Genomic DNA, 23,288 nt, shown 5'->3' with positions numbered 1-23,288 from the left:
ACAGCACAATGACAGCAATGAAAGACTAGCATGAAAAAGGGCTTTATGCTGGTCTTGATGCTAATCGTCTGTTGATACAATAACATCTCATCTTCCTGTCTGTCTTCATCACTCGTGTGTGTGTGCGCACTTAGAGATGTCTTTGGGATTTGTGTGTATAATCACAGAACAATCCAAATATTGTACTTTGATTGAGCTGTGAAGGAGGGAAACTGTAATTTAGTGGAAAATTATGATTCAAGCAGCGACCCTCCATGCAGCCAGTGTAAGACAACCAAATGAAAAATAATCTTGTTTTTCAAAGCTCTTTTGTGTGTTCAGTGTGTGTATGAGTTGATGTGTGTCTGCGTGCAGTCACTGCGTCTAAATCCACCTGTTGATAAAGCTTTTTGAAGTCAAAGGAGTATTGTAATAGCAGTGCGTTTTTGACTTGGAGATAATAGACACTTTTTAAGTAGCTCCCTCTCTTACTACTCTATTCATATCTCACTTTTTTCCTCTGCGGTTGCCATGGTGATAGTATTTCTATGATGGGATGGAGATGAGCAGTCTTCCCGTGGAGCTGACCGTCATCTGGAATGGAGATTTCAGCATTGACAACCCCGCCCACAACAAAGGTGAGCACGCACTTGGGCGTGAGCAGTCGTACACTCAAGCACATACCCACACAGACCTACACACACATTTGTTGTGAATGAAAAAAAAATCCATTCAGCTCTTTTCCGTGTTCTTACAGTGTCATGAAAAACCATGCATACACACAGTCGACATCGTCTTTTATAAACTCAATAAACTCACATTGAAGCCACTGCCTTCCCGTTGTTGCCCTTCGAGCTTGTCTCCATGGCAACAGGCTGGCGGTGTGCTGAGGTGCAGCATCCATCCCCTGATGTTTCCATGTAGAGTGTTTAACTTTAACACATCCTCTTTTACGCTTTCCTCCTGTAGGTCCCTCTCTTCTCCTGCTCCTGTTTTTCTCCATTTGTCAGCATCCCCCTCCTTCACTGTTTCTCTGTCTGTCCAGTCGGTATCTCCGGTCTCTCTGTGTGTCTGTCTCTGTCCACAAATCTCTAAATTCTCTGAAATTCAGCATTCATTTAATCTGTTTCTCTTATTTGCTCGTCCCTTTATCTTTTTCAAGGTGTAATGATGATTATATTTATTTAGTTACAACTATACAAACTAATGCATATTCATAACGAATATTAATCTAAATTAAACTATTATGTGAACCTAGGTAAGCATAGCTAGATATTTCCGGATGGACATACTGAGAGTGAAAGATATTGCATTCTTTGCATTATAATCCTCTCTTCTGTCCAACTCTCCACTTTCTCAGTGTATATATAATATGACAGCTCAGTATAGATTATTTTTTTAAATTCAGCATTCGACTGCCGAGCTCGATCCAGTTTGGCTACTGGCTATCCACCACTGTGTGTGATCCATGTGGGGAAGAAAAACAGCAGCATGCTGGGGGTTGTAGTTCTCTGACAGGAAAACAACTCATTTTAACCAAAGGCAGTGGAGTCAGGCATAGGAGACGTATTGTTAAAATGTTGATGATATGCCAACATGACACCCTGCTGCAAGGCAAAGTTTGTACAGTGTATGTGTGTGTTTGCTGTTGTGTACGTGTCTCAGCTGAAATGTACAAAATATATCCTTGAGCGTGAGTGTAAATCAAAGAAGCAACAGAAGTGAGAGAGAGAGAGAGAGAGAGAGAGAGAGAGAGAGAGAGAGAGAGAGAGAGAGAGAGAGAGAGAGAGAGAGAGAGAGAGAGAGAGAGAGAGAGAGAGAGCTGTTTGAGAGGGATGCAGAGGATTTCTCTCCATCCTCCTCCTACCTCTGTTTGCCTGAGGAGGAAGAAGCTCTGAGGGTATCATTTGATGGACAGATCACACATGCAACTAATGGCAATTAAAAAGAAAATGGCTGGCCCGTTTCCATGGAGATGAAATGTTAAACATGTGGTGGGTAAACAGAGGTGAGAGGTAGCAAGAAACTTAAAGAGAGGGAGGAAGAGGCAGTTTATAGAGAAGATGATGGATGGGGAGATAATGAGACAATGAGATCAATGAATGTCAGTCTAAAATGTTCAGTTTGTTGTTTACATATTCTAACAGCAGCTGCCAGACATTGAAAGATTCTGATAAACAACCAAACGTTTGTATTGCTGGGAGTTTTTAATTGTTTGCCCATCATTTGAGAGTTTTGCCGAAATGAATATTCATGAATTTGCTTTCTGTAATAATTAAGTTTTTTTTTCACTTAAGTTTTCCTCTCTTCCTCTGTTGTAACCTGCTACCCTGCTTCTCTTTTTTTCTTTCGATGCGCCTTTACAGTCCATCTGTACAAGTGTGACGCACAACGCGGAAGCTGCGGTTTGTGTCTGAAGGCCGACCCACTCTTCGGATGTGTTTGGTGCGAAGGAGAGAACCGCTGCACCCTCAAGCAACACTGTCCCCACCCTGAGAACCAGTGGCTGGAGCACAACGGCATCAACAGCAAATGCACCAATCCGCGCATCACACAGGTGGGACAGCCATGCATCAGTGTTCCCACATTCCTGATTCGACAAATGAGGAGCAAACATTAATGAAAGTCCCTTTTTACACAAAAGCCACACACACACACACACACACACACACACACACACACACACACACACACACACACACACACACACACACACACACACACACACACACACACACACACACACACACACACACACACACACAGTACCGTGCTCTGATGACGATATACTTCCACTCGTCACTTCTGAGACTGTGTTGGCAGTTGATCATTTCAACATGATGGCAGAGGCTGTGAGTCACTAACAGCTATTTTTACAGATCAGTAAAACATCTCGACTCACCAGAATTGAAAGCGATAATGATAAACTAGACTTACAAGTCAATTGATTGAAAAAGAAAATTGATAGAGAACATCCTGAAGAAAATTAAGACATATTTCGAGCTCAAATAACATAAATGTTTTCCAATTTTCTGCCCTTGGGTGACAACATTCAGCCACTTCCTAGCCAGCTTTACCGTTTAAAGTTTAACACAGTATGGTAGGATTATGTACATTCCTATCTAATGGTAATGAAAGCTAGAAAACAGAAACTCAGGCAACTGCTCAGGTTAAAACAACATATTATATATATATATATATATATATATATATATATATATATATATATACACACACACATAGAAAGAAATCAATGAAACAAAGAATTTACTTCTCTCTTGCTTTTCATGTGAACATAATAATAATACAAACAAATGAGTAGTCCATCTATAACTTAATCATCCTCACTCTTGCTAGTTATCAATCATCTCTGCACAGATGCTCTCAAAAGCCCCTTTAACCTGTGTGTACTCCTGAAACCACAGACCCTGTGTGAGGAAATGGACTTGACCTGTGCAAGACATATAGAGGGGCAATAGCAGAAATGGATATGGGTCAGCAAGATGAAGGATACAAGCATACAAAGGAAAGATGGATAGAGAAGAAGCCCAGATGAAGGGAGAGGAGGATAGATTGGGTTAACATAAAAGCTGGGTGTTGACGGATGGGTAGAGGGTCCCGGAATAGAGGGACATGAGGCTGAAGGGGGGGAAGAAGACCCTCCCAATTTCTCCCATGATGGATATGATGGAAGGACCTCTCCGCGTCATTTACCTGAGGAAGAGAGTTAGAGCAGATGGTGACTGACTGGGTTTAAGAGGGGAAGCAAAGCGTGGATAAAAAAAGACAGAAGGGGGAATCCCCTTTGGCATCCTGGGGAGTGATAGGTTTGGACAGAAAGAGGGAAAGGGGATAGAGGAATGGAAGGGTAATCTCTTTTCTGCTCCCCGTTCCCCTCACTCTCGGCATCATCCTACACAGACCAGCATACAGATGAGAGGTCGACCTTGGAAGAGATTTACTGAAAGTAGCAGCATAAATCCCATTGTTACTTGTTACCTTGAATGCACCATGACTCTGACTTGAGAATGAGATCATCTCCAAAGATCATAACTGATGAGCTATAATGTCATTTTTCCAATGTCTGTTTTCAAAACAAGGAGATAGTCAGATAGAGGAAGACAGACACAAGAGAGAGGAATCTCAAACTTTTTGAAACATTGAACTTAAGTACCAGATCTGGATAACCTCAATGATGTGTTTATTTTGTTCCAAACAAATCAACTTTTTATGTACAGTAATCTATTTGATTATATTTGTAGTATAGATGATGTTTGTCTTCACCCCGAGCTATGGATTTATTCCTGGAGATGGGCCCTGTATTTCTCCTCACAACCCCGAGGCTGCAGCAGAGACATATTGCAGCCTTCTCACGTCCCCCATAAAAACTGTCAGTGGGTGAGGAGTGAGGACTTTTCCAAGACGACCGGGGCCCTAATGCATTCTAATACGCTTCATTATAATGACATCTCTCGTCAACAATATGAGAGGAAGAGACTCTCATAGCAAGATGGAAGAAGAAATGGAGAGAGCAAGGGAGAAGTGATTAAGCATTTGCCTCTACCCAACCGTCAATTATCTTGTCAAAGTCACAAATCTAATCAACGCCTCATTTCATCTCTCACCCTCTCTCTCTCTCTCCCTCTTTTATTCTTTAGCTTCTTCCACTTCCTTAACAATTTCTCTCGTGGTCTTTTAATCCTCTACATTGGCCAATAAATGGAGAGCCACTATACATTGTGTGCAATTTTAATTGCATGTGTTGTAGCCCCTTTCCCAGAAGACTCTGTTTCCATTAAGATATCAGCAGAGAGCCTTATTAATCAGAGACATTGAACCATGCAATCACGATATCTCCCACATGCGAACCACAGGCCATGTGTTGTGCATGACCCGGCGTAAGCTTAAACTTTTCATTCAACTGGTTAGTTACTTCCAAGCCCAGCGAGTTCAATTGTGTTTTTTGTTCTTTTTTTTATCTTGAAATAAATAATCATATTACCCTGATGTGATGCACATGTTCTTGTCACATAAGGATTTTTACAGTACAGTAAGAAAGATCTTCCAGCCATGAGATAAAGCCACAGAAACACACTCATACTCAACCTGTGTCGACCCTCCAGGGGGTCACAGCGCTTACTATAAACTGAGGTTAGGAACAATAAGAGTCTCAGCCTCAATGAAAATCCTAGGGATCACTATTTTTTAACAAGATGGTGACACAGAACCATTAAAGCCTGGACGCTGACTACAACATGCAGCATGTAGGACTCTGTTTGGCAAAGACAGACTAATCTGTGTCTGTCTCTACAATCAATCTATTTTTCCCAGGTTGATGATGTACACACACACACACACACACACACACACACACACACACACACACATACACACTGGACAAAAAGTAATTGTGTGAGTAAAGTGCTGATGGATGTAGGAACTGCCTCATCAACAATGAGAGATGCTGCGGATAAATCAAAGGACACTGTGATTACTGCACCCAGATGTCACCCAGTGCCGAGTTCTACATTAATCTTATATAATGTATTGTAGCGGTCCTCAGTGAATGCAGGATTGAGAAATGACAATCTCTTGACCCCAAATCATGACCCCTTAGCTCTCACTGGTAGCTGTCAATGTTATTTTGTGGTTGATCTCTTTTATGCAGCTGTCTCTACCATTCTCCCATTACTCAGAAAAGTTGTGATTTTTTTCTCAGAGTTACAAAATATAAACCAAATAGCCAATCAGACATTCGTAAACAATAATAACGACATGTTCTCCGTTCAGAAGAACTGTCAAAATGAAAATGATTTATAACATGAACATGTATTCATCTTCCCATATTGTTTGCATGCTTATTTCGGATCATTTTTGACAGCATTGGATCTCTTTTCATCTCTTTTTCTGCTCAGTTATATCTTTAATTTTAAGCCATATACAGTACTTTCACATTTTTGAAACATTTCTTTTGTATTTCAACAGATCACCCCCCTTAGGGGTCCCAGGGAGGGGGGCACACTCGTCACTATCCGTGGTGAGAACCTGGGACTGGAGTTCAGAGAGATTCAGGGTAACGTGAAGGTGGCCGAAGTGGACTGCACCCCCATACGTGAGGGCTACATCCCTGCTGAACAGTAAGTCACATTTGACTTTGAACATTAACATCACTTGGTAATACATAGCTCGTCTTCACCTCGATTTACATTTCTATTTCTATTCCTGTAGAGTTTCATTTGAGGCAGCACCTAGTTGAGAGCAGCTTTTGATTGCACATATCCTCATAATGACAGGTTGTAATGATCTCTGCTCTACTGTAATTCACCTTTTTGTGCACTAAAAGGGACATAATAGCTACAAATATAGCCTTGTTCCAGCTGCACTGCAAAAACAGGAGGGATTCTAACTATATTTTTCAGCATAATATTTAAACTCTCCCTCCTCTTCACATATTCTCACCGAAAGCCTTTTGACCACAATTGAACCCTTCATGCCCTACAGCGAGCAAGGAACTTCAGTCACACACAGATACTACACTATGTTACCTACATGACAGGGCCATAAAAAGTCAGCATAACCAACTGATCATGAGTCAGAGTTCTTACCTCAGGGCGTATGTATGTGTGTGTGTGTGTGTGTGTGTGTGTGTGTGTGTGTGTCTGAATATTTAACGCAGCAAGAGAAAAGATGGGTAAGAGAGAGGCTATGACACGAAAAGGAAACTAATGCTAAATTGGCACGTCAGAGTTTGATAGAATTCCAGTCACAGCCGTGCAAAAAACTACAATAAACTTTAATGTGTTATGCTGTGGACAGCAGAGGAGAACTCAGGTCTTCATTTTTCATAGAAGCACACACACATACACACAAGCACACACACACAGGCACACACACACACACACACACACAAGCGCACACACACACACACACACACACGTACACTCACACAAGCACACACACACAGGCACACACACTCCTTTAATCACTTTAGAAAGTTCAGAAGGTTACATTCAGTTGACATTTGAGTTTAATCCAAAGCTTTGGTCCCTTACAGGTGCCGTCTATCAAATTATTTTAAACTAGTTTAAAGTTGCCTTATCAACAGACCCAGTGCTTCTTCTGCTAAGAAAGTAAGCTGTGTGCCAGCACTTTCTAAGCAAATGCTGACCCAGCAGAGGAGGTAGCTGTATTTGAGGTCATATGTAAAAGGATAGAGACTTTTTCCTTTTTCTCCCACAAGTTGGCAGTGTGTAGGAGTTGAAGGCGCTGCCAAGTAATACATTATTTTATAGAGGTTTAGATAGATTTAGGTCCTTTTTTTTAAAAAACAAAATCTGCTCTCTCTATGCTGGTGAGGTGAACTACTGTAGGGTTTTCTAAAAGTTTCATGTACAGATTTTGTGTGTTTTGTAAACATTTATGTGTGTCTGTTAATTCATTTTAAATTTGTGTTATCTTAAATAGTCTTAATGATGCATTCGTGTGTTTCCAGAATTGTGTGTGAGATGGGTAAAGCTGAGATAAGCCAGTACACCGGGAATGTGCGGGTGTGTGTCGGGGATGGAGACTGCAAGCCAGAATTTATGACCAAATCCAACAAGTACTACTACTTTGTGGTGAGTTTGTACTTTCAATATTTGATTGATTAAGTTTTATGAACAGATTAACAAGATTAAACTTAAAGATAAAATGAAACTGCAAGCAAAGGCTTATTTATTTCTTCAAAGCGTGCCAGGGCCAAGGAAGTGTACCGGGCTTGAACACGGATCAGAGTATCACACTAGTAAAACAAACTGTACTTCAGGGGTGAAGTGTCCCTGGGCACAGTAAGGATTGCTTAGTGTGAGTGTGCCCTTAGAGAACATTTAAAATCAAATATTGTGACCACCCATAACTGCAAATTAGCTCATACGTCCTGTGCAGAATGGGGGAGTGACACAAACATTCAAAAAAATATTTCCTTGAATTTGTGTATGTAGAAGAACTTTCCTTTGACACAAAGTCTGTTACTTAATGAAGAGTCAATCTGTCTATATTATGGTTAAGAAAGACTACATGTCAATAGGATGGATTCATTAGATACTGTAATTTACCTTTATGAGCAGGAAGGCACGCTTGCGGCTAACGTCACCCTCTGCATGTTAGCACCTTGCTGGTTGTTGCTCTGTTTTCTCACCTGCTGCTTAATACTCGATGTTCATGTTGGTCCCGTGTGTATTTGGCTGTGATCTGACATGGTGCTGTTCTCATCGAGGGTCTTCCTTTAAACATGTTTCCTCTCATGTGTGTATCTGCAGTGAGAGATGCCAGTCACTAAAGGGCTCAATGAGAGAAAACAAACCTGATGGTTATAAAATCATAAAAACACACACGTAACACTCTGCAAGTAATTAATCCGCATTGCTCACACTCGTATGCTCGAAAATAAATTGTCAGTTATTGGTTTTATGTACCAGTACTTGTTTTATGCAGGGGTATCATTTTTATTGCCACATATCAATGTGAACTGGCAGAGGTTTATTTCTCAATGGGGTCTCTGTAAAGGATTATATGATGTCAGGTCTGGATGTCACATCACACAGCAGGCTGAAGACGAGATTATAAGAAGGCTAAATGAACTGGAGGAGGATTTATTTTAGGTACAGCTTTCAGTGGACTACATCTGCTGCAGCTGTGCCACTTTAATATTAAAGCTTTCTAACCACAGTATAGAGAGCGGGGTTGGTTGAAAGAGGTATCAATTAGCAGGTTTTTTTGATTAGTAGTGTAGACAAATGCGATTTAGTTTACAAAATGGTATTTTTAAGTAAAACATTGTTAAAATAATGTGAATAGACCCTTATTATGTAGATGTTGATATAAATATCAAATATTTCAGTGGAATAACAGCATTGTTATCTGATATTTTTTCCTACATTGACAATTAAAACACACGTTTTCATATGGAAATAGAAGACAGAACTTCTTAGTTGCTTACTGAGGATTTCTCTCATTTATTTCTTTAAAAACACTTGAACTCTGCATTACTGTATCACCTAATGTACTTATTGACCCGGTGCATTTTAGTCATTGTATTGTCTCTGGAGGAGTTTTTCTCTCATGCATTATATATGTTTCTACCATGATTCACCTTGATCCCATCCCTTGATTTACTGTTGACCTTTTAACCTCCGCTCTTTATCCAGATCCCACGTATTATTAATCTCAAGCCAAGCAGAGGGCCCGTCTCTGGGGGAACCATAGTCAACATCACCGGTAGCCACCTCGACGCTGGGAGCAACGTGTCGATCATGTTTAAGGACCAGCCATGTACTTATCTGAGGTTAGTGGAGAACCAGCCAGTCAATTTAAAAAGCTTCTTTTTTAACCCCTCTGACTCTTTTCAAATACATTTATCCGACATAAACAGAGACAATGGTTAAGAATCCATGGAGTAAAAATGGTGCTGATCAAGGCATGGCATATAGTTTATTCAAATATGACATTTAATTATGAGTCTTTATTTTGCATTGTGAATTTTCTGCTTGGTGAATGTAATTATCTTTAATTAACGGAAATTACATTTTTATAGTCAAAATTATAGGGAAAAACATAACATTATTGTAATGCACCACTTTACACTGATCGATGCACACCTCCAAGATTAGTCAATAAACGATCTCTCCATGTCTGTCCATGTCTACCAGTCATCTATCTTAGATCTATTAATCTGTACCAACAGTGATTAACAGCTAGGTTTATTACGGCTGATTGTCTTCAAAAATGTATTCAATTGTTGAAGAGAAATCTGTGACATTGAACTAAACTGTCTATGCCTAACTATTACAACTATTGTTTATCATCCTTTCACCACTTCAGGAGGGGCGGACAGTGGCTCACATGCAGAACGCATGCTTCCCTGAATGGCTACGGAAACGTGTCCGTGTCTGTGAGCATAGACAGGGCTCATCTTCAGAAAGATCTTCGCTTTGAGTACGTGGAGGATCCCACCATCGTTAAGATAGAGCCTGAATGGAGCATCTACAGGTATGGTACCAGGGCAGATTTCACCCTGTTTTCTTGAAAACCAAAGTTTGCATTTTGCTCCCTGGTAATGAACACCAATCAATGCTTTGAATGCTGTGGATATGTAACGGATAAATAAATACTCAGAAAAAAAGTTTTAAAACATGTTTAACCAGATTATATCAAATCCAGAGCATCATTTTTGCACCAACAACTGTATAAGTCTTTTAACCTTGTTTTCGATTTTTTTCTCTGTGCCTCCCGCAGTGGACACACTCCAGTGACAGTGACAGGAACTAACCTGGACATCATTCAGACCCCACTCATCAGAGCCAAGTACAACAGCTTTGAGACACTCAATGTAAGAGATTGAGAACACAAACAATATGGAGTGATTAAGGAGCTTTCTCAACTTTAAATCCAGTCTGAAATACCTGTAGAGATGAGTCATTTGTATGGATATAAAGACTATTTTTGATGTGATGTTTAGTTGCTTTAAAAACTGTTTAGTTATATTCTTGTTATGCTGCAGAAGTCAAAAATGAATTTAATTTACTTCTTTCCAGAGCATGACTAAATACCTCGGTGCCACTCTTGGGTAAATGGGTCAAAGAAAAAACTCAGAACACTATGTAGGCTGTGTGAAAATCAACAGGTTGCAATTGAAGTGAAAGAGAATGATGTAATTCCTCTCCACACCCTTGTAACAATGGTGGAAGTTTTGACATCAACCTTAAAACTTTAAACCACACAGACTGGCTCTTATCAAATTCTTTTACCCTCTATTCACCCTTTTTCCCAGGGGAGGATAGATAAAGCCACACAAGGGTCTCTGTGATCTGATTGTGAGAAGAGGGAGTAACAAAAGGCAGTAATGCTATCTTCATGGTCCATTTGAGCACGATCTCGCAGTACGCTTCACATCTGTTTTTACACACAAGCTTTGTGACTCAAGCGACTGTACAGGCAGCTTGTACTTTGAATAAATATAAGATAAATGTCTGCCCTAATTCGCCCCCATATCCATCTTTGTCAGTTTCATAGAGCTCACTTTGCACTAAACCAGACAGAAACAAAAATAAACCCCCAATACATTTTAAAGCTACATCCGTGCAGAGACAAGTGGGATTTTTTTTTGCTGCTACCTTTCTGCAGCAGTGCACCTTACATGTCAACTGTGTCCCAAAGACCTTGCAGGATTTGTCAAGTTTGATGTTCAAGGAGCCAATTAGAGTGACAGGCGGTGGTTTGAGTGGCTGCAAGGCAGAGGTTACTGTGGAAATGTGAAATGTCTGTGAATGAAACATGAATGTCTGTGAATGAGACCTATGCAGGTGGTGTTATTTGTCAATGCCCTGACAGACCAAGAGAAATGGAGATGTAAGAGGGATATTGAAGGGCGTGTGGCATGACAGTGACAGATAGGACAAGCTGTACGTGTTTATAAAACGTGCTCATAAGAGATAAGAATAAAGAAGGAAGAATTTATATCACATACCATGTCAAATAAATGACCAGAAAAAAGGCAGAGCACAGAACTAAAAAACAAGATGTGAGAGACCCTGTTACTGAGCAGTTAAGAGGTATGGAGAAAGATGAGTGACAGCATAAGAATGTGCTAAAGAGAAGAAAAGATCACAGAGATGAATAACAGGTCAGAGAATCAGGAAGTGATGAGATGGTGGGGGTCTTTTTGGAGGGTAATGAAGGAAGGGTAGGACCTAGTTATCACTCCTGGATCTTCACACATCAAAGCCTGATTGTGGTGAGACCGCACACGCTCTCTAACTACACCTCATTTGGTGGCTTTCTTTGAGAAAAATACTCCAAAAGCTTCTTTTTGATATGGCACAGTTTCAAGGTTGAATTGAGTCCCTAATGGGCTCAGTGAAATATAACCTCAAGCTTAAAAGATTCACGCTTACTGTTGATGGCATAACTTAAGGTAAGATATGTTCATCCATAAATATAACTCCTGTCTATCTCTGTTGTCTGTCAGTTGTGTCAGGTGCTCAGCGCTACGACGATGCTGTGCCAGGCCCCGGAGCTGTCCATCAGCCTGGCAAGACACCAAGAAGTGCCTGAAAGACCCGATGAGTTTGGCTTTAAACTGGACGACGTTCAGGCTCTGATGGCGCTCAACAACACAAACTTTATCTACTACCCTAATCCTGAGTTCGAACCACTTAGTGTGTCTGGTGTGCTGGAACTGAAACCTGGCTCGCCCGTTATACTGAAGGTAAGGGGAGAGATGGTGTGTATTTATTGATCGAAAAGCATTTACTTTCTTTTTCTCCACCGTGATTAGGATTTCTAACACATTTCTGAATTTTTGATCATTGCCTGCTGATTCTCACATTTATAATTCTTGCTAAATAATCTGAATAACAAGTGAATCATTCAAATCTGTTACTGTTATACAGCAGTTTGATGTTTTGTTATATGTGATTTTGGTTACATGCTATACACCCTTTATAATATTGTTGTTTTGATTTGATTGATTTATATCTATTAAGCCCCTAATTTACCACCAGGCTACACTCATGAGATATTACAATGTTTTTTGACCCCTTACTATTACCTATGCCAATAAAACGCTTTAACCATGCATGGATTTTATCCTACAGGGGCGGAACTTCCTTCCACCAACCAATAGTGGAAATGGAAAGCTGAACTACTCAGTTCTGATTGGCAAGAAGCCCTGCATGTTAACCGTGTCAGAAACCCAGCTGCTCTGTGAGTCACCCAACCTGACAGGTCGACACAAGGTCCTGGTGAGTGACACGAAGACAAGAGAGCGAGACAAACACACAGATACACATGACGTTAGTGGAAAGTGGAAAGACAAGGCATCCAGACTGTGGTGGAGAATCAGACAGACATACAAATCGATCGACAGTTTGACAGAAGGATCAACATTCCTCTTGTTGCTTTCTATCCAAATTCTTGTTCTACTTTGAGACGGGCTACAGCTCTAATCCAATCAGCTGTGTGGCTCCTGTTACTGCCCACAAGCACAAAAAGGACAAACAAATAAGCCTTCAATAAGAGAGATTAGGGCCCCTGCAAACTCAATAAAGATTCCATTTGTGGTTATAAACGGGACCACTTTGAAAAGAAGGCTTCCTGATGTTACCACCTGAACCCAGCAGCACAGACAGAGATGGATGCATTAATGTAACACAGTTAGTATGGACACAAATAAACACATGTGTGTACACATTTCAAATGCAAATCAATATGTCTGTCTGAGCTTTGACTGGGATTTTGAAGACAGAGAGATGCTTTATACAACTAAATGTGATTCTGAATGTCATTGTTTATTTTTTGTCATGATTCAGATATAAAAGTGATATATCATGTCTTAAAGACAAACATACGTGTCTGTGATTTTGATTGCCATTTATTTCTTATTTCTAAGGATGTAATGGTTAAACACTTCCATCTGTAGTGGTATTGAAGTGTAGCTCTTCTCTGATCATATCTGAGGTTTATTGAACCTCTTGTCTCATGTTTTGAATATTTCCCTTCCCCCGTCCTTTCAATGTAAACCTCAAGAAGCTGATTTGTTTGTTTGTGTTCAGTATCTGCATGTAGTAATTATATTCCCCTCTTGATTTTCACCTACACAAGGCTCGTGTGGGTGGAATCGAGTTCTCCCCAGGTGTGGTCCACATCACGTCCGACAGCCCGCTCAGCAGCACGGCCATCATCGGCATCACTACAGCCGGCGCCATGCTCATCCTCTTCATCGTGATAGTGCTCATCGCCTACAAACGCAAATCTCGTGAGAGCGACCTGACATTGAAGAGGCTGCAGATGCAGATGGACAGCCTTGAGTCACGAGTGGCTCTGGAGTGCAAAGAAGGTAAGAGGTTAATGCTCATGAGATGTATGCTGTGTGAAATTAGAGTACTTCTTCCTCACATTTTCCAACTTTTTCTGCTCCTTTGGAAATGCTTTAAGCGTCTTGACTTATCTCGATATTCTGCTTAAATAAACACACCTTAGAGATATGTTTTTAAATCTTTCTGTCTTAACAACTTTTTTCTTTTTACTTTACAAAAGTTGATTCTTCAATCGATGTGATGTCAAACTTATCACGTATGCCAGAAATTAAAGTGTTGTGAACATGTTTGGAAGTTGCAGTCACTGTTTACTTATCTGTATATATTCATATGTATCCCAGAAACAGACAAATGAACTGTCTGAATTCAAATGTTCTATAAAACTACTATCATAGGCTTATTACTTTGCTCTAAAATGTGTATCTGGTTTATCCATCAGCTTTTGCAGAGCTTCAGACGGACATCCATGAGCTGACCAGTGATCTGGACGGAGCGGGAATCCCCTTCTTGGACTACAGGACATACACCATGAGGGTCCTCTTCCCAGGCATCGAGGAACATCCTGTACTCAGAGATCTGGAGGTGTGGTGAATTTGAGTTTATCCCTTTCCTCAGTGTCTGACCTAAAGAACGCCTTGTAATTGGCTAAACATTGCTTGTTCAATTGACTTTCTATATTTAAAGCTTGAGGGCAGATATTTCAGCATTTCCACCGAGTATATAGTCCATTGTTTGTGTTGATGAATAGTTCCTATTTATACTTGTGATAAGACGACTGCAGGTATATGAAGTCAGGTAATTTATTGACCAACTACGAGTTGAATAGTTCAAATGACACGTGTGTTTCCACCTTCTCTTCCGTCTCTATCCAATAACAATCTCAATGCAATTAGCCCTATTTGAAAAGAGAGCAAAATGAGCAAACAAATTAACAATGCGGTGGGTCACAGTAGGTGAAATTGACGCCGATGTTGTTTGTGTTGATGTCTGTTAAACAAAAGCCTTTTGACGGCCAACAATGGCACTTTTTAAAAAACAAACAAGGCAGCCCTCAAATCAGGAACGCGCTCTCATTAATAACTCCAACCATATGAGACGCTGCACCTTTTTCCCTCTCCGCCTCAAAAACAAATTAAAAGTCAATCAGAGGCAGAACAGCACAAGAAAAAAAATGGAGTCATTTATACTGAGTGGTGACATTGATAGACAGCTGAAATTGAGCAGGTCGTCTTGTTCCATTAAGAGAATGATGAACCTGCGTATCTCTGCCCTCGGGGCTGGCCACTCTATCCGTGATGAAAATTTGCAAGTAATAAGCTATATTAATTATGTTTTAATTGGTATAAATGTCCAACTGTATGAGGAGAAGAATATGGAATGGGAGCCTAATGAAAAAAGCAGCAGGCTTGTCTAAGGCACTTGATGGCTGCTTAATTGTTATTGATGTGTCAGAGAACTTAAAGTCAAGTTTATGACTGCACGCTGAGGGCATTTTAAAAATAGATCAGGTGACTAAATGTCTAACTAGGTTTGAGAAGAATCTCACAACATTGCATTTGGAAAGATATCAAAATGTACTCAAGCCTGAAGAAGAAGAAACACACGTCATTCATTTTTACCTTTTAATTGTTTTTCTTGGCAGACAAATCACTGCCTCTCCCTGTGTTTCTCCCAAAAAAATGACTTAACACTGGAATCTTATTTTGCTTTCTGCTTTTGTTAAATATTATTTTTGTACTGTTATATCTCCCTCTTCCCTCTCAATCAGTAAACCTGTATTCACATGCACACACAGAACACACATGCACACACAGACACTTTACGTTTCTTGTCAGGCGGTATAAAATTAGACCTGCAACTTAACAAAAGCTCCCAGCAGATAACAACAGGTTCCTCTAGGAAAGGTAAAAAGACTGAACATATGCTGGGTGACAGCTGCAATGGGTACAAAGAGATGCTGCCGTAGCATGAGTGCTCTTGACAGATAAAAAAAAAGGAATCTCAATGGGTGCTATTTATGTTTAAAAAAAAAATAAGGAAAAGAGGCATGTGCAGCAAGTGACTGGTATAAATGGTGCAGGGACTATCTGGGCTCAGATGAGGGGAATCCACATCACTGCACTCCTTTTCTACTTGGATTAGTGTGGAACACAGCACCATCAAAGTAAACAATTCCTCTAGAGGTTCAGTGTTTTCCTGCCTTTATTCTCAACCTTCACACTAAATGTAATAATATATGGAAGATGTTTAACTCCCTAGATTCTTCTTTCTTTACCTCGTTCTGTCTCTCCCTGTGCTACATCCTTACTCATAAAGGTGGATATATTCACTCATAATTGCACTTTTAATTTGAAAAACTGCATAGTTGTTTTCTTTTTCTGTCAGTATTTACTTCATCCTATTTATCCGTCCAAGCCTTTGTTAATAAAGCATATCTACAGTATAAACTTGATCTATAAATATTATGGAGCTTGTATAACTTTCAGATGAACTAATTACTAATCAGGGCCAGATGTATCCCCTTGAATGGCTCACCAAATCGGTTACTTTTGATTTCTCTGTCAAGTGAACATTTTCAATGTTTCCTTGCAGGTGCCGGGCTACCGTCAGGAGCAAGTGGAGAAAGGGCTGAAGCTCTTCGGCCAGCTCATTAACAACAAGGTCTTCCTGCTATGTTTTATACGCACTCTGGAGGCCCAGCGTGGTTTCTCCATGAGGGACCGAGGCAACGTGGCCTCACTCATCATGACAGTGCTGCAGAGCAAGCTGGAGTACGCCACCGATGTCCTGAAGCACCTGCTGTCCGACCTCATAGACCGCAACCTTGAGAGCAAGAACCACCCAAAGCTGCTGCTCCGCAGGTGAGAAACAGTTTTTCTTTACTACAGCCCCTCTCAAATAAGCACCCAAGTTACACAGCAGGTGTTGACAATTGTTGATATAGTGTGATTGCCTTATATTCTGAAGCAAGAGGTGAGACTTTAAGGCACAAGCTGTCCACAGAATTAAGTTCTAATAAAAGTAGAAACCCTTTAGCTAAATATTTGAGCAACTTTCACAAGGAGTGTTGCACTGATTGAGCGGCTGATGACCCGAATCAGCCTGTTTCCGGACCGTTAGGCTGAGACTGGGGAACAGCCAGTCCTCATACATTTAGCAGATTCTGTTTGGATCTCAGAGTCACATGCTGGACCCAACATTCATGCCATCAAACAGAGACACAAACTCAAACTGTCATGTCGGTAGCGTGGACATGTGGTGCCCATCAATAGAGATTGACCTACTGAAAGATAAACAAAGACCGTTTCCCAGCACTTGCTCTGAAAGTAACGCCCTGCCCATGTGGGATCCGCTCCGTCTGTTTGCATGTATGTGCTCCAGCTTTGTCTCTCTTTCACTCCCCAGGGCTGGGGGAGTACTGTTTGTTAAAATATGATTTAATTAGTATTCCTGTAGTACTTCTTGGTCACAGTGGGACACTCAACTGATAAAATCTCAACATGTGAATGTGCGATTCAAAGGTATGACCTGCCTTGAGATTTTTCACTTTGCAGGAAATATATTTGATTTCATAAGAATAATTTCAAAATTGATTATTTAATGATAAACAAGATTTAAAAAAAAGTCTTTGCAGACACAAAAACCGCTCACCAAGGCAGCAAAAAAAGATAGAGGCAGACAGGTAAGAGACTGCAAGCATTAGCCTAATGAAATAATAGATTGTTGTTATTCACTGAGTAGCCTCATTTATAATTCCTTCAGGAGTTAGGGAGAATGCAGCTGAAGAGAGTGAAGCAGGAAACTGTTCTGTTTCTGTTTCTTTAATTAACGAGTCATATTAAACAACAGGGATGAAGGGAGTGTCAATAATGGTTTTTAAAATCTTTCTTGAATTTGACAATAATGCAGAAAATACAATCTATGTATTATTTAAAAAATTCTAATTTTCCATATAAAGCCACTTCCACTTTTCATAAGGGCACAAAATAATTGAGACAACAGGAAATACTGGGTTTGACACTCGTAATGTGAGTGAGGGAGATTTGTCATCTGGCCTGTTGCAGTTTTGAAGATTTTATTTTAAATACTCAGTTATTTATTTATTTAACAGTCAGCATTTTATAAGAAACTTACAATTTCATTTTCATTATAAAAAAGTCACAAAAAGGTTTGTTCTTGCAGTCAATTGTAGTTTGTTCAGCGGGTCAGACTTTGTAAAAGAGATCTCTACATCTGGCTACAAGCATTCAACTCCCAACTTGGTGCTGAGCTGTCCCTCTTAGAGTTAGAGATAAAGGTTTGTGTAGAATCATTTAAACCCTTTGCTATCATGGACAGGATATACTACTCAGTATTCCATATTTGTGACATGTTTTGATCATCTCCACTGACCTTGAATTGCTGGCTCTGTCTTAGAGACACCAGAGTGCATTGCCATGCTCCTCATTAGAAGAATAACTGTGATTAATTAGCTGTAAATCCCATTTCAAATAGCTGAGGAGGGAAAAATACTCATTAATGGAAAAATGGAAGAAAGAATGACTGTGAAAGCTTGCACTCCAGCACAATCACAATCCTCTCTGTGATTTTCAGTCAGAGCCTTAATGGCATGCACTTGAACACGGCACTGTACATGATTATGCTTCCTGTCTGTAGTGTTTGGTAAATGTGATGATTATACTGACTTGAGGTAACCAGCTTCCTGACAGATGTTGTTTACATATGGCGTTTGTGTGTGTGTGTGTGTGTGTGTGTGTGTGTGTGCGTGTGTGTATGTGTACGTGTGTGCGTTCGTGCCTTTACATACATGGGTGTAGTTACTTGTTGTTTTGCTCAGAGGCCGTCCATCAAGTCTCGACAACCCCAAATTATTGCTGGTTCTCAAATTAATCTGTCCAATCTAGCAGCAATTCAAAATGTTCACTCCCTCCAGCTAAATACTCATCTCTGCCAGTAAAGACACACACAAGTACAACAAGCATATATAACTATAGTAAACATTTATAAAAATAAATGAAAAGACTGAAATGAATGATGTCCTTAAGACAGTGGCCATATTCACACCATTAAGCTTGTTTACACTCTACTCTGGGTTCAGAGAGGGATTAATGCTGTCTGGGCAGGAGGCATGATTAATTGCATCCAGAGCTCAGCGAACATGGTGCAGCCACTAAACAATGGACTATCTGCTGATCCTGGCTGCAGATACAATGTAAGAGATGGTATGTGCAGCACACAGGGAGAGGGAGACAGGGACAATGGAGACACTTAAAGCTGTGCCTCCAAGAGCTTTTATCTGTTCAAGCATCAATGCACAAAGTGAGATGGGTTATTTGATCACTTCGTTTACATGGTAACAGCACTTTGTATGTGCTCTACCAAAGACTTTTTTAAAGAATGGAAGTTACCCCATCGGTTTATAATCCCCCTTTTGAAGCCTCAAGTTTTTCCATTTTTGGGGGAATATGGAACGAGAAATTACAATATTTGAACCACTGTGGATACATATTGTTATGTCTAAATCCTGGTATGCTCAAACCATTATTTACAATACAGATCATTCTATACTTCAAAAAGAAACTGGAATCAGTATCTTTGTTTCCGCTTTCCTTCTCTATCTCTCCTTCCCTTCCTTGTATTCATGGGGCGGGGGGGGGGTTTGTTTACAACAAACGCATTCTCAGTTTGATTGCCCATTTGTCAAACACACAATTCTGATGGGCACTGATCAGACCGGCTTTGTCTCCTTGGATGCGCTTATTAATGCTTCAACATCCCAGCATGCATTTCAGATGTGATGAGGCAGTGTGAGCAAGCTCCGCCATCCCATAGTGTGGGCTGACTGGCATGTCCTTGGATAGCAGCTGAAAATAGCCAAGATACACAGGCATAAGGCTGTGAAGATGAAGCTTAATATTGCCGAGAAAAGATAGCAGCTCCCCCTCACTCTCTCTTTTTAATTCTCCTGTTCTCTCTTTTTTTCCTTTCTTTCACTGTGTTTTTTTTTTCTCATTTTGAGTGTTATTGTTCCTCACTACCTGCCTTCGTCTGCACTCTCTCCAACAGCTATCCCCTGTTTATCTTCACTTCTGATGCTTGTGCCGCATGTTTCACACTGTCACTCTCTTCATCTCTCTCTCCGTCTCGGCCACTCGCTCGCTCAATCTATATTCCCAGCTCTTCCTCCCCTCCTCTTCCCCCTCCCCTGTTTTCTTGATTGCTAAATCAATGCTTAAAGTGCGTGAGCAGGGTGTCTCTGGCACAGCATCTGAGCACGGCTACCCACTGCCTCCTCTTCCAAGAAATCTGTATGTGTGTGTGTGTGTGTGTGTGTGTGTGTGTGTGTGTGTCTTTTTTTTCTCTCTCCTAACACACAAACACACATCCTTCCATCTGTCCCATCTCAACCTGTGCTGAAGCACAAGCACCAGGCAAGCTAACTAACGAGAGCCTTCCACAACCATCTGTCGCATTCCTTGCTGCATTCTCCTCCTTTAACTCCTCATCCCTCCATCTCTCCCTCGCCTCCCCACTGAACACCATCCCCTCTCCCTATCATGCAGAGTCAAACAAGCTGTCCACAGCCTTAAGTTTAGTTTGGCTGCTGTTAATGCGTCAAAATATCACTTTTGATGTTGGTCAAAAGATAAAAACCCAATATGTTTTTGCGTCGATTACAACTTTGCGTTGGCTCCAAAGCTACACACAGTCATCACACAGGGCTGTCTGTTTACTTTAAGGAATTAATCTGGGTTTTTTTTGTTTGTTTGTGACTAAAAGACAGGATAAATGTCTGTACATGTCAGCTGCTAGTCAGCACTGTGATGACCAATCATCGTTACCAGGAGCCAGAACTGAAAATGGAAATCATTTCTGACTTCAAGCTGTGCTTCTTAAAATGTGACTGGAAACAGATGAAGACCCTGAGATGCAGCTGCGTTGACACAGTCAACACAGTCCCCGTTGCTTTCCCCCCCTTTAAGGTCTTTTTATGTTCCAATGTGGATTAATGATGGGTCTTAATGATAATATGGACAGGCATCTTTAACTAATACAGTATGTAAGATGATCAGTGTAATGATCATTTATCAAAAAACAACGACAAGATTACAATGACTATGTGTGAACAGAAAAAAAATCTCAAATTTGAATGTTTATTTTGTCTCAACATGCCACCTTGTTTTTTGATTGGCATTTGTTACTGTTTGCATTTTAGATTAATCTGCAAAATGTCTTTAACGTATCGTGCAAAGAGAGGGATCATACTGAACTGTACACTAAAGAAATGTCTAAATGCCCATTTTCATACAGATACACAAATACAAGGCAGCCAAAATGTATGTGTGACGAAGCAGAGATCCCATCAGCCCTACCTCAGTAATCAGGGAGAACCAAGCCCTGCCAGGTCCCCTCTGCTCGACATCGTTCTCAATGCCTACTGCCCACTGACTGTCTGCCAAGTGGGCAAGCCTGACCATGCCAACACGCTACGGCACATTTCATTGCATTGACCCAGACATAGGTTGTGCTGTGTTTGGAGAAGCAGCTGAGGAGAGGTTTGGGGAAAATTGATTGAAAGTTGTAAAAACCGAACGCAAAACGTTAGATCTTAAAGCAGCTCTGTCACACTTCCATTTTTATACTCGCTCCCCTTAGACCGTGCTGTGATCGAAAACGAGCATAAGCAAACTGGTGAGGCCGTGCCAAGACTTCTTATTACTGCTGGGCTGGCACCCGCTGCCAGGAGCATGCACATACACACACCCAACAAACACAAGTCAGCACACATGGTAATTTCTGAATACATACGCAGTGGGATTAATTTGTGCTTTTTGCACGCTAGCCTTAAAGCAGCATCACACTTGTCCACTCACACAGGCACACAAACACACAATATCTGTAAAAAAATAAAAAATAAAAAAAAGTATAAAGGAAGTTTTAAAGAAGAAAAGGGAAGGCCGGTCTCAGCCAAGCCTTTTCTTCATTTTCCCTTTTCACCGCTGCTTCCTTCCCTGTGCACCTCCTCCTTTCTCCATGCTCCTTTCATGCCTTTGATAGATGGGCTGCATTTGGGAAAATTGAGAGGATTTGGAAGTGTGTATGATTACAGGATCCAGAGCAGGGTGGCCAAAGGGAGGGAGGGAGGAAGACTGCAAGGACACATGAAAGAAAAGATCAAAAGTGACCTTGTTGACCCCTGGATCTGTGGACGGAGGGAGGGCGAGAGGGGCCGCAAAATGAAAGTGCAGGCACAGTGAGGGGCAGGAAGTTAATCCCCCCCAGGTGTTTTGCCAGGGTTGGCAGGGGGTGCCAGGGCCGGCCTACTGGCACAGAGGACATCATGTCCCCCACCATTCCTCGATGTGGAGCCCCTTAAAGAGGCTGTTTGAATAGTGCAAAGTGGGAGGGCTGCAGGTGGCAGACGACAATGGACACTAATCCTGAAATATTGATGCCATTGGTAGTTGCTCGTTGAAAGCAGAGGGAGGGGTGTCTGTGTGTTTGAGGTGTTCTGACAGATTACCCACTCACCCCTGCTTCTGGTCAAGAAGGTTACTGTCAAAGGATATCAGATACTTGCCTCTTCTCTTTCTGCTGTTGTTATTATGTATTCATATTAGCCATTCACATGAGATATATCACACTGTTGGCGCAGGTCAACACACACACTAACACAGACACACCATTTTGCCACACCACTGGAGCACGTATGCCAGACGGAGAAGGAGAGGGAGATGTATTCATTCACTTTCTATTGTGTGTGGATCGAATGTTAGTCCAGTGAATAGGCGAGGGAGTGCTTGATAATGAGGCCAGTGTTATTACAGAGCCGTTCCAGCCCCCTAACGACATCAATCCACTGGGATCAAATAAAGGCTTTTAATTGCTTTGCCTCATATTAAAATCCCCGCCGCCATGGACGAGTTGCCCTCGGCATGCCTGAGCATAAAAGCCGGCATAAAGATTGTCTGAAAGGCCGTCATATAGCATGTGCACAGGCTCTCTCAATTCATGCCTTGGCAATTATATTTGTGTAACCAGAGCCTTTTCATTAGTAATGGTCATCATTTTTAGCAGAATGTTTGATGATGGTGTTGAATATTAATGATTGTAATAAGAGCGTGGGGATCATATGTGCTTTGTGTCTGTCTGTTTGCAGGACTGAGTCTGTTGCAGAAAAAATGCTGACCAACTGGTTTACCTTTCTCCTCTACAAGTTTCTAAAGGTAACTTTTCTAATATTTGGTTTCAATGCTAATAAACATTCAAAGTACCCTATAAAAAATCCTTCAACTATTTTAGATATTGACCCAACTGAGTTAATATCATCCCGGTCACCTCACCACTACATTAGATACATTATCATGTCTACTCAAAGTAACTGGTTCAGATTCCTACTCTTAAATTTTAAATTTGACTGGATGCATTAGAGAATAACTGATGGTGATGGTACCC

General features: G+C 40.9%; 1 protein-coding gene across 1 annotated transcript in view; it reads left to right on the top strand.

Moving 5' to 3' along the window:
• plxna4 (plexin A4) overlaps positions 1 to 23,288 on the top strand; it is a 208,183-nt gene that overhangs the window by 159,872 nt on the left and 25,023 nt on the right. Inside the window, exons 11-23 of the mRNA XM_020652671.3 lie at positions 521 to 617; positions 2,346 to 2,536; positions 5,965 to 6,116; positions 7,472 to 7,595; positions 9,165 to 9,301; positions 9,838 to 10,005; positions 10,252 to 10,345; positions 11,984 to 12,223; positions 12,612 to 12,758; positions 13,618 to 13,852; positions 14,272 to 14,414; positions 16,425 to 16,693; positions 22,993 to 23,059. Coding sequence (XP_020508327.2) covers positions 521 to 617; positions 2,346 to 2,536; positions 5,965 to 6,116; positions 7,472 to 7,595; positions 9,165 to 9,301; positions 9,838 to 10,005; positions 10,252 to 10,345; positions 11,984 to 12,223; positions 12,612 to 12,758; positions 13,618 to 13,852; positions 14,272 to 14,414; positions 16,425 to 16,693; positions 22,993 to 23,059 — 2,064 coding nt within the window. The remainder of the gene's footprint in view (positions 1 to 520; positions 618 to 2,345; positions 2,537 to 5,964; positions 6,117 to 7,471; positions 7,596 to 9,164; positions 9,302 to 9,837; positions 10,006 to 10,251; positions 10,346 to 11,983; positions 12,224 to 12,611; positions 12,759 to 13,617; positions 13,853 to 14,271; positions 14,415 to 16,424; positions 16,694 to 22,992; positions 23,060 to 23,288) is intronic.

The sequence above is a fragment of the Labrus bergylta genome, chromosome 23 (assembly GCF_963930695.1).
Source record: "Labrus bergylta chromosome 23, fLabBer1.1, whole genome shotgun sequence".
NCBI lineage: Eukaryota > Metazoa > Chordata > Actinopteri > Labriformes > Labridae > Labrus > Labrus bergylta.
This window is presented reverse-complemented; position numbering and strand designations above follow the sequence as displayed.